Source organism: Otolemur garnettii, unplaced genomic scaffold (genome assembly GCF_000181295.1).
Source record: "Otolemur garnettii isolate 467f Iridium unplaced genomic scaffold, OtoGar3 scaffold00050, whole genome shotgun sequence".
NCBI lineage: Eukaryota > Metazoa > Chordata > Mammalia > Primates > Galagidae > Otolemur > Otolemur garnettii.
In genome coordinates, this window is record NW_003852445.1 from 9,726,631 (window position 1) to 9,739,147 (window position 12,517).

General features: G+C 38.8%; 1 protein-coding gene across 1 annotated transcript in view; it reads right to left on the minus strand.

Moving 5' to 3' along the window:
• The window catches only part of UBR1 (ubiquitin protein ligase E3 component n-recognin 1), a 137,337-nt gene that overhangs the window by 27,304 nt on the left and 97,516 nt on the right, over window positions 1-12,517 (minus strand). The window contains exons 36-39 of the mRNA XM_023514258.1: window positions 10,655-10,710; window positions 9,288-9,384; window positions 5,658-5,725; window positions 3,796-3,946 (exon numbers count right to left, since the gene is read on the minus strand). Coding sequence (XP_023370026.1) covers window positions 3,796-3,946; window positions 5,658-5,725; window positions 9,288-9,384; window positions 10,655-10,710 — 372 coding nt within the window. The remainder of the gene's footprint in view (window positions 1-3,795; window positions 3,947-5,657; window positions 5,726-9,287; window positions 9,385-10,654; window positions 10,711-12,517) is intronic.

Genomic DNA, 12,517 nt, shown 5'->3' on the forward strand with positions numbered 1-12,517 from the left:
AAAAAAAAAAAAAAAAAGTGGATATTAAACATTTACTTCATTATTATATGACCAGGGAAATAAATTAGTGGGTTCCTGCTAAATGGCTCTAAAAATGAAAGTCTATTAACTTAAAAAAAAAAAAATTCCTGCTCTGGGTTCCTAGGAAATAGCTAATTCAATTGCTGGTGGCTTCCTGCCTTCATACTCAGAGCCCCATAAAAAGAACTTTGTGAGGTCATTTTCCTCCACTGACCTATCCTTGGTAAGGAACATCGTAAGCATTTCCAGTAATTGCCGACTCTGCCATTTATATTAAGGCTCTAGTAAGTGATTTAAGTTCTCTGAACTTTAGTATTATTCTATTAAAATGCAGATAAAAATGCCTACTTTGCAGTTTGCTGTGATGGATGGTTATGGCACTTTTGAATAGTGCTCTACTGTTTTAAAAATGTTTTTGTTTATGCACTAATATATCTGAAAGGTCACAGTTAAAACTGTCTCAAGTAATTTTATATTATCTTGAATGAATATTGCTATTCCTTTTCATTTTCCAAATACGATCTCTTTAGGAATTTTTTTTTTAAAAGAGGATGATATATCATACATTCATACTGATTTTTTTCAATTCAAATGTTAAGAGTTCAGATTGGGTATGGCGGCTCATGCCTGTAATCCTAGCACTCTGGGTGGCCAAGGCTGATATATCTCTTAAGCTTAGTAGTTTGAGACCGGCCTGAGCAAGAGTGAAACCTTGTTTCTACTAAAAATACAAAAATTAGACAGGTGTGGCATGCTTATATAGTCCCAGCTACTCTGGAGTCTGAGGCAAGAGGTTTGCTCAAGCCCAAAAGACTCAGATTGCTATAAACTATGATGTCACAGCACTCTACTTAGGGTGACCAAGTGAGACTCAAAAGCAAACAAAAAACCCCAAAACAACACAAATGTTAGAGCTCAATAGTTGTATGTGATTTTTCTTTCTTTTTTTTGGTTTGAGGCAAATTATTATTATTATTTTTTTTTGAGATAGAGCCTCAAGCTGTCGCCTTGGGTAGAGTGCTGTGACATCACAGCTCACAGCAACTTCCATCTCCTGGGCTTAAGCGATTCTCCTGCCTCTGCTTCCCAAGTAGCTGGGACTACAGGCGCCCGCCACAACGCCTGGCTATTTTTTTTTTTTTTTTTTTTGGTTAAAGATGTCAGTGTTTGGCAGGCCCGGGCTGGATTCGAACCCACCAGCCCAGGTGTATGTGGCTGGCACCTTAGCTGCTTGAGTCATAGGCGCCGAGCCGAGGCAAATTTTATATACCATGAAATGTATAAATATTAAGGTATTTAACTGATAAGTTTGACAATGCATACACCCATAAAATAAGATATTTATTTTATTATTTATTTTTTGAGACAGAGTATCACTATGTTGCCCTCGGTACAGTGCCATGGCGTCACAGCTCATAGCAATCTCAAACTCTTGGGCTTAAGTGAGTCTCTTGCCTCAGACTCCTAAGTAGCTGGGACTATAGGTGCCTGCCACAATGCCCGGCTATTTTTTGGTGCAGTTGTGATTGTAGTTTAGCTGGCCCAGGCTGGGTTCAAACCCACCAACTTTGGTGTATGTGGCTGATACCATAACCACTGTGCAACAGGCACGGAGCTGAGATGTTTATTTTTAATCAATAAATTTTACTTTTTTTTTTTTTAGACAGGAGCCTTAAGCTGTCCCCCTGGGTAGAGTGCCATGGCATCATAGCTCACAGCAACCTCCAACTCCTAGGGTCAAGCGAGTCTCCTGCCTCAGCCTCCTGAGTAGCTGGGACCACAAGCACCCACCACAATGCCCAGCTACTTTTTGGTTGCAGTCGTCATTGTTGTTTGGCGGGCCTGGGCTGGATTCGAACCCACCACCTTGGGTGTACGTGGCTGGCGCCTTAGCCACTTGAGCTACAGGGGCCAAGCCATAAATTTTACTTTTTAGAGCAGTTTTAGGTTCACAGTAAAACTGAGCATGGAGTACAGAGGGTTCTCATATACTCTCTGTCCCCATAAACATACCACTTCTCCCACTTGTCAACATCCAGCACCAAAGTTGTACATTCGTTATAATAAATGAACCTACATTGCCATATCATTATCACCCCAAATCCATAGTTTACATTAGGATTCATTTTTGGTGCTGTATAGATTCCATAGGTTTGGACAAATGTATAATGATACTTATGCACCACTGTAGTATTATACAGAACATTTCACTGCCTTAAAAATCCTCTATGCTCCACCTATTCATCCCTCCCCCATCCCCTTAGCTCTGTCCCACTAATCTTTTCACTGTCTTCATAGTTTTGCCTTCTCCAGAGTGTTATATAGTGAGGTTCATAAAGCACGTAGCCTTTTCAGATTGCCTTCTTTCAGTTAGTGATAGGCATTTCAGGCATTTGAGTTTTTTCTTTTATCTTTTCATGGCTTGATGCCTCATTTTAACACTGGATAATATTTCATTCCCTAGATGTACTAAAATTTATTTCTCCACTCGTCTATTAAAGGGCATCTTGGGTGCTTCCAAGTTTGGGCAATTATGTATTATAGAAATTGCGAATAAAGCTGCATCCTTGCACAGGTTTTTATGTGAACATAACACTTTCAATTCATTTGAGTAAAAACCAAGGAACATGACTGCTGGATCACATGGTAAGAGTATATTTAGTTTGATAAGAAACTTGCCAAACTGTCTTGCGAAGTAACGCCACCATTTTGCATTCCCATCAACAAAAAATAAGAGTTTCTGTTGTTCCATACTGTGAGCAGTTGGTGTTTTGGATTTTGCCACAGAACTCTAACCAGGGCAACAGAGTGAGACTCTGTCTCAAACAACAACAACAACAACAACAGCCAGACTCTAAAAGACATTTATAGCACAATTCTATAATTTTATATCACTCATACAGTTTCTTTTTTTTTTTTTTGAGACAGAGCCTCAAGCTGTCCCCCTGGGTAGAGTGCCGTGGCATTACAGCTCACAGCAACTTCCAACTCCTGGGCTCAAGCGAGTCTCTTGCCTCCGCCTCCCAAGTAGCTGGGACCACAGGCGCCCGCCACAACGCCCGGCTATTTTTTGGTTGCACCAAGTAGCTGGGACCACAGGCGCCCGCCACAACGCCCGGCTATTTTTTGGTTGCAGCCGTCATTGTTGTTTGGCGGGTCCGGGCTGGGGATTCGAACCCGCCACCTTAGGTGTACGTGGCTGGCGCCTTAGCCGGCTGAGCTATAGGCGCCAAGCCACTCATACAGTTTCAAAGGAACATTTATTCAAAAAACATTTAATGAGCACTTATTGGGTTTAACAAAGACTGGTAGATATTCAAAGCTTAAGAGAGAAGATTTTAAAATCTGATTGTTCCCTATCATTAAGAAACTTACACTTGAGGTGTAAGAGCAGAGACAAAGGAGAAACAGGGACAGGAGTAATTAGATATAACCACAAACAACTATAAAACAAGTGTTAAATGCTATAAGGTGAACACAGTGCTATCACTCTGGCTAGAAGAATCAAGAATGGTTTTATGGACAGGCTCATAAAAGGGATGAGAGTACTTATGTAGGAATAAACCTTGAAAAGACCTTGAGAATGGGGAATTTGTGGTCTCCTGCATTTCTGCCGAGCAGCTGAAAACTAAAGAACCAAATAGTTTCAGCTAATGATCCCTTTCACATCTTATTCTCCCTTTCCCTATTTAAATAGCATTCAGAAACAAATGATAATCATTTAAAAGACATAACATACAACTTAGAAATTCAACACCCAGATGGAAGCTTTACCTGTGTCTATCGTAAGAAGTATCTGAAGCATGTGTGCCATAGTGATCAAATGGAAGAGATAAAGGTGGTTATAGGAAGCACTAACTGATGAAGGCTGCAGATCAACAGTGTCATCCCAATACAAGGATGGGAATGATAACACAGCACCTACCTATGAGAGAAAAATGGATATTAGCATGGGTAACAATAAAAGACCAATACAAATTAGTCTCATACCTAAATGTGAAGGGCACCAGATGCTGCACTGTGTTTATTTTTTTTAAATAACCACAATATTTGTCCTAGTCATTCAGTAGAATATCTTAGAATATAATGTATCAGAAATGGAGGACAGGCTCAGCATCCACAGCACAGTGGTTATGGCACCAGTGGTGGGTTCAAACCTGGCCTGGGCCAGCTAAACAATAATGACAACTGCAACAAAGAATAGCTGGGTGTTGTGGCAGGCGTCTGTAGTCTCAGCTACTTGGGAGGCTGAGGCAAGAGAATCACTTGAGCCCAAAAGTTTGAGGGTGCTGTGAGCTGGTACTCTACCCAGGGCAACAAAGTGAGACTCTGTCTTCAAAAAAAAAAAAAAGAGAGAGAAAGAAAGAAAAGAAAAGAAAGAAAAGAAAAGAAAGAAAGAGGAAAGGAAAAGAAAGGAAAAGAAAGAAAGAAAGAAATGGAGGACAAAGATCACCACCAAACAGGTGCTCCTTTTGCTTGGTCTACATATTCTAGGTCTATGTAGTGGTTCTCAACAGTGTGGTTCCTTAGATTCGATAATATAATCATCAGGGAACTCTTAAAATAACACTTGATACATAGGGCTCACTCCAATCTAACCAAACCAGAATCTTTGTGAGTAGGACCCAGTTTCCTATATTCTTTTCAAAGCTCCCCAGGAGAGTCCAAAAGACAGTGAGGGTTGACAACCACTGGACAGAGGCCTGGATAATGAAGGCTGGGGATGCTGACTAAGCTTGTATCCATAAACTCTATGCTCCCAGCCCCACCACTGCTTTCTCTACAGAACTCAGTTTGAACCCACCGCCTCCAGCATATGGGACTGGTGCCCCACTCCTTTGAGCCACAGGTGCTGCCCGCAGAACTCAGTTTGAAGAAATGATACCATCACAGGGATGGAAAAGCTCTGTAAGAAACTCACAAAACATCTGCCATCCATGCATACCTGTTTTGGGGAAGTCTATATGCATCCATGCTCTGGTCCCTATCACCAAATAACTTAAAGACAGCTCACACTGTCACTCTCTGCTTATAATGTAAAGAAGAAAATGCACCAGTGAGGGTAGGAATGGAGGAGGAAGGATAATATGAATTAGAAAAAGCTTGCTTGTACAGACACCAACTAATATCAATAGGCTATTACAAAGAAAAAGTAAATGAGCTTTCATTTTTAAAGTGAATTTGAAGGTCTCTGTCAAATCTGTACCTATTTGTAAACAAAATGAACAGAAGAAACCAAACTTTATATGCTAAGCACCAACAATTTATAATCTTTTTTTTTTTTTTGAGATGGAGCCTCAAGCTATCCCCCTGGGTAGAGTGCCATGGCATCATGCTCACAGCAACCTCCAACTCCTGGGCTCAAGCGAGTCTCCTGCCTCAGCCTCCCAAGTAGCTGGGACTACAGGCGCCCGCCACAGTGCCTGGCCATTTTTTGGTTGCAGCCATCATTGTTGTTTGGTGGGCCCCTGGAGATTTGAACCCGCCACCTTAGGTGTATGTGGCTGGCGCCTTAGCCGCTTGAGCCACAGGCGCCAAGCCAACGATTTATAATCTTGAAGACAGTTTGAATTTGAATGAGGAAAACACATGGAATTATAAACTTGAGTGACTTAAAAAAGTTTCTGATCACTTACCAAAACATGAAACAGATCTACAGATAGAAGGCATGGTGTATCTTCCGATTTTAGGTTAGGCAGAACAACTGAAACAAACAGTTAATATCATTCAGTCAGTAAGATAGCAATGTAGATAAATAAAACGCATGTGAAATACATCTAAAATGAACATATCATAGAGTTATAAAATACAGAAACTAGTATATCACACCTCTAAGATACAGCAATAATAACGAAAGACAATTTGAACTGAGAAAAGGTCCATAGAAACTTGGGATATAATTTAAGGGCTGAAAGATAAGATGCGGGAGGAAAAGTTATGTGGAGTAGCATAAGTGAAGTAGAGATGGTTCAAGAAATACTTGCTGAATAACTAAGAAGAATTACTTTTATGCAAAGCTCCCTCTATCGCTTTTTTCCCCCAACTGCACATTTCTGAATGTTCTGTAATACATATATGTGAACAAATTTGGGGTGGGGAACAAAAGAGAATATGCAAAGCAGGGTGGTTAAGATGAGGAAAGAGAAGATCCTCCTGAAAAAAATTAGATAGTTTATGTGGATTGATGATCTGGAAGAAATCCAGATAGCTCAAAAGCTATCACTTTTATTATCTGGCCCATCTCTAAGGAAAAACAATAAATCCTGAAGTCAAGGAAAGAGGGGCAAAGAAATGAAATCAAGAACTCAAGACAACAGACATGGTTTTATATACATATATAAATGAGGGGGGAAAATTCGAGAATTATATCTCAGTAAAGCTGTTATTTTTTAAAGTGAGGCAGAGAAGATGCTACTTAGACAAAGTCAGTTTGTTAAACTAGTTAAAAACTGTTCAAAATAGCCCTGTAGAGCCTACGTGTGGTGGCTCACACCTATAATCCAAGCACCTTGGGAGGCTGGGATGGGTGAATTGCTTGAGCATAGGAGTTTGAAACCAGCCTGAGCAAGAGTGAGACCCCCTTTTTAAAAATAGCTGGGTGTTGTGGCAGGCACCTGTTGTCCCACATACTTGGGAGGCTGAGACCAGAGAATCACTTGAGCCCAGGAGTTTGAGGTTGCTGTGAGCTATGATGCTACAGCACTCTACCAAGGGCAATATAGTGAGACTATGTCTCAAAAAAAACAACAAAATAGCTCTGTATTCTGGACTTATTTCTCTCATTTTTTCTGTTACTATTTTTAGTTCAAAATATTGAATAAAGACTATTTGAATTATTACATTCAGATATACATATTATTCCTAATATTTCCTTCCTTCAATCTAACCTATCAATATCAAATTAACTCCAGAATGCTATGACTGAAGTTTCCAAAAATTCCCTAAAGAATAAAGTTCAAATTTTTCTCTGGGGCATTTAAGAGCCTATATTTTCATCAAGTAACTTCATGCCTGTCTATCTATAGATGCCACCACTCCTATTGAACTTGTCTATTATGAATATACCACACACTCTCCTATCTCCTCAACCTTTACTTAAAAGTACCCTTGGCATACTGTCTTTGTTCCTTCCAACTTGCCTATCATGTACCCTGCCTTCAAGGTTAATTCAAATCCTACTGCAAGTTAAAGGAGATAACAGCACAGGCCCACAGTTATCTTTTGAAGCACATTATTTGTGGGGCACACATATGGCATTTGACTATTTTATAAAGTGTGTTTCCATAGAGGTTCTTAAATTCATTCATAAGCATTATAATGGGAAGGACTGTATCTTATACTATACCTTATTATACAGTCTACAGCCTTAATACTCCTGCTCATAAACTTTTTTATTTTTTTGTCACCCTTGGTAGAGTGCTGTGGCATCATAGCTCACAGCAACCTCCAGCTCTTGGGCTTAGCCGATTCTCTTGCCTCAGACTCCCAAGTAGCTGGGACTATAGGCACTCACCACATTGCCCAGCTATTTTTTTTATTGCCGTTTGGCCGGGGCTGGGTTTGAACCCACCACCCTTGGTATACGGGGCTGGTGGCGCCCTACTCACTGAGACACAGGCACCGCCCCCTGCTCATGAATTTTTATATGAAAAACTTTCATATACAGTATAGGCACAAAGCTACATTACATAGCAAAACCCACATCAATTCCATCAGTTACTGCTAATTAGAGATTATATATTATCATTTTAGTCTGGGCCATCTAGGATTTTTTTTTTTTTTTGAGACAGAGTCTCACTTTGCTGCCCTTGGTCAAGTGCTGTGTTGTCATAGCTCACAGCAACCTCAAACTCCTGGGCTCAAGCAATCCGCTTGCTTCAGCCTTCCAAGTAGGTGGGACTACAGGTACCCTCCTGGCTATTTTTAGAAATGGGGTCTCACTCTTGGTCAGGCTGGTCTGAAACTCCTGAGCTCAGGCAATCCACCTACCTCAGCATCCCAGAGTACTAGGATTACAGGTGTGAGCTACCTCACCCAGGTAAGATAATGTTATTTTAATGTTTATTTTGAGGTGTATTTCACATTATAAGTCCCATAATATGTGCTAAGTACAAAAGTGGTGAGACTATTTGGAAGAATGAGTAAAACAATGCATCTGAATTATGACAAATGGAAAAGGATGCCAAAAAATTAAAAAACAATGGTGAAAGTGCTAATGAATCTGGGTTGCAGCCTTGGATGGAGCTGTAGAATCTCCACACCAAGAGAGGGAGCAGAAAGCTGCTTCGGAAGAGCTACCTAAGAAGCTGGTAGAAAACTGACAAGGAGTAAAGTTATCTGTTTGAATAGATTTTCAAAGTAAAAAAATTGATTTATTTTGTTGGAAAAAAACGCCTGCTAGTTCAGCTAGAAGACTACTCCTGGCTTTTAAAGCTTTAAACCTGAATAACTCCCTTATTTGGTAGAAATATACCTGAGAAATAAGCTAACCCCCCCCCCCCAATGACATTTGGACTTCTGAAGAAACAGATTTGCAAATTGCCCTTTTTAAGGCTGACTTGTTTGGGTTTAGAGGAGCTTTGCGGTAGATTTCAAACTAAAATGAAGGCAAAATCATTCTACTCCCATGTAACCTCTTAACCTCCTTTTTATCCTTATGTTAAATGAGAGCACCATATGTCTTCTTAGTAAATTTCTAGATTTTTTCTAGATTCTAACAATTTAGGAAATTGTTAGAAAACTAGCTGTTATAGCCTGCCTCTTAAAGAAGGAGGCATGGGTCTGAGTCGTAAGAATACTACACTTACAATTTCTATTATTTTACGTGACTTGATACACCAACAAAATTAAACATACTTTAAAATTATCTATCCACACAATTGCTCCCTTTTCTAACCAGACTGGGGATACATGAATGTTAGTAGTTGTTGATATTGACCCAATAGCCTAGGTGTGTAGAAGGAACATTAAGTTGAAAACATTTGGAAAATACCAGATTTTAAAAATAAGATTACAAGTATTACAGGGACAGGTAGGAATTTATTTACTTTTTCAAAGCTAATATAGGTAGCAATATTTTATTAGTGAGTGCTCAAAATTAGCGCACTGCATTGTTTGCTAATGAAATACACTGCCAGAAATAATACACATAATATAATACACATAAATAATAATAATTATTATTAAATAATAATACACATAATAATACACATAAAGAAATAGTACACATAAATAATAACACAGTAATAACTCAGAGAAGACTCTACCTGACAGGAGACGAACCAGATGTTTCTGTATCAGGATCTGGGGACAGGTGATCCTCTGTGCAATTGCAAACTGCATTAATGCTTTCAGACCATTATGCTAGATTATAAGAAAGGGGAAGATAAAAAGATAAGGAAAGATGACAGACCTAAGTCATTTATTGTAAAACCCAATTCTAGTCTATCAGAATTAGCTATAGACTCATTATTTTATATTCTTGCAAGCAAATGACAACATTCCTTTTTTTGTTTTTTTAGACAGTCTCAGTCTGTCACCTTAATTAGAGTGCCATCATAATTCACAGTAACCTCAAACTCTTGAACTCAAGTAATCCTCTTGCCTCAGCCTTCCCATTAGCTGGGAGTATAGGCACCAGCCTCAATATCCAGCTAGTTTTTCTATTTTTAGTAGAGATAGGGTCTCACTCATTGCTCAGGCTGGTCTTGAACTTGTGAGCTCAGGTGAACCAGCTACCTTGGCCTTTCAGAGTGCTATGATTATAGGCATGAGCCACCATGCCCAGCAATATAATATCTTAATACCTATAAAAATTTTTGGCTGGGCATGTTGGCTCACACCTAATCCTAGTACTCTGGGAGGCTGAGGTGGGCGGATTGCTTGAGCTCAGGAGTTTGAGACCAGATTGAGCAAAATCGAGACCTTGTCTCTACTGAGCAAATAGCCAGGCATTGTGGTGGGTGCCTGTAGCCCCAACTATTATACTGGTGCTGGCCATCAAAGATAGCTTAGTTTTATTCTTGAACTCAGTATGATGACTTATCTACAGGTTAAACTGGCATTAACGATCTACATTGTATAAGGGGGGAAAACACAGAAGACAACAGGATTGTTATTTGCAATAAAGAACAAGGGAGAAAAAGTAATCAAGTATCACCTGAAATCTGTGTGAATTTAAACTCCCATATTAATTAAATTGTGAGAACTGTAAATAAATAAATAGAATAAACGTCTATATTAAATAATCTCTGCAAAGTGCACACCACTGGTCATTCAGCTTCCTGTAAGACTGAAGCAGCTCCTTTTTTCCCTACAGAATTCTGCTAATCTTTATAAAAATAATGTAACAAAAGAAAATTTTTGAGAGACAGTCTCACTGTTGCTCAGGCTAGAGTGTAGTAGCTATTCATATACATGATTATAGCACTATACAGCCTCAAACTCCTGGCCTTAGTGATCCTTCGACCTCAGACTCCTGAGTAGCTGAGATTAAAGGTGTGTACTACCACACTCAGCTCAAGATCTGTAAAGAACTTGTAAGTTAACCATGGAATCCTCCCCCGGCCCTCCCAAAAAGAAGGAAAAAATAAGCATACCATGAGTTACATGTACCCTGCTGGAACATACATACCTGCCTATTTTGAAGTGCTCCAAACAGAGGTTTTCCTTCATCTCCCAGTAGGTTTTCTCAAGAAAGAAAGAAAAATAAATCCTGAATAATGCTACAATTGTTAATATATTTACTTTCTGTTTTTCAGATGTTCTTTAATTATATTTTTGAGTGAGACAATATTAGAGAAGCACATGTAGATCATTTACAAATTACTAGTATAAACATTAAAGTCCCTGCAACAACCTACAAAGAGTACTTAGGAAAAATAAAGCAGCCTGGTGTGCTTTTCTTCATTTTAGATAGAATCTCATTTATTATAGAAGAAGATTTTAAAAAAATTTTTTTAATCTACGTTATGCAAAAAAGTTTTAAGTAAGTAATTTTTATATATAAACATGATCTTGGCTTGGTGCTTGTGGCTCAAGTGGCTAAGGCGCCAGCCACATACACCTAAGGTGGCGGGTTCAAATCCAGCCCAGGCCCACCAAATAACAATGATGGCTGCAACCAAAAAATAGTCAGGCATTGTGGCGGGTGCCTGTGGTCCCAGCTACTTGGGAGACAGAGGCAGAAGACTCGCTTGAGCCCAGGAGTTGGAGGTTGCTGTGAGCTGTGATACCATAGCACTCTACCCAGGGAGACAGCTTGAGGCTCTGTCTCAAAAGTAAAAAAAAAAAAAAATAAATAAATAAACATAATCTTTATTTTAAAATATTAAAAAATAGTATGTTAAGGAAGATGCAAGTAACTTTATTGATGGTTTAGGTACAATTTGAAAGAATTAGAAAAGATTTATAGAATAAAAGAAGATGAAAATACCAAACCCACGGATTTAGAATATATATCTTACCTTGTTGGCAAAAATATTTATTGCTAAATTACTCAGTTCCTCAACTATTACACTATGCCAACACAACCTGTACATGTCTTACCATTCCCACAGGGAATGATATCAGTTAGCTGTTTATGCACCAAGAATAAAGTAGAACATTATGACCATTCAATGTAAAAAGCACTATCATGAACATAATACTCTATTGATCAAATAGAACCCAATTACTTTATCATAGAACCATATATGAAGAGAATCAGTTCTATCTGTAGTGAATTCATTTTCTTTATGACAAACTGTGACTTTTTTATGTTCAAGATCTAAATATGAATTCCTGACTCCTAATGCTTGTCTTCCCAAAGAGAGTAAAGGGTGAAATACCTTCACTGAAAGTCTGAAAAGACTTAGCAGATCATGACTGCAAAAGGATGCTTTACATTTCTTATCGCTTTGTTCACATACTACTCTATGTAAACCTCATTTTTACTATTTTTATTTTATTTAATCACAGCCAATATGAACTGCTGTGTTGTCATGTACCCACTATGTAAGTGAAACAGGTTTGGAAGTGACTCCTAAAATCTGTTCAGAAACTGATGATGGTATGTATGATGCTCTGGGGAAAAAATGGCTACATATTTCATTCACATCATGAAAGTGTCTTGTTACAAAAATATGTTTAATTAAGCAAATATAGTAGATTCCATTAAAAACAATTACCAATATTATTTATTGGAAAGGAAAATCAAAGCTGATTTGGATAAAGATGATAGGAAAGAATCCCAGTTCTTAATCTTTTCCATATAGCACTGCAGCTTGTGACTGTAATGAGCAAATGTGCTCATTTAAAAATCTAAGTGATTCTTTGCTACTACACTTTTCCATAGTGCCCTTTTGATATGGCAGACAATTTGACAGCAGGCTTTCTTTCAGACCTGCAAATCTCTCTCTCTCTCTTTTTTTGAGACAGAGCCTCAAGCTATCCCCCTGGGTAGAGTGCTATGGCATCACAGCTCACAGCAACCTCCAACTCCTGGGTTCAAGCAAGT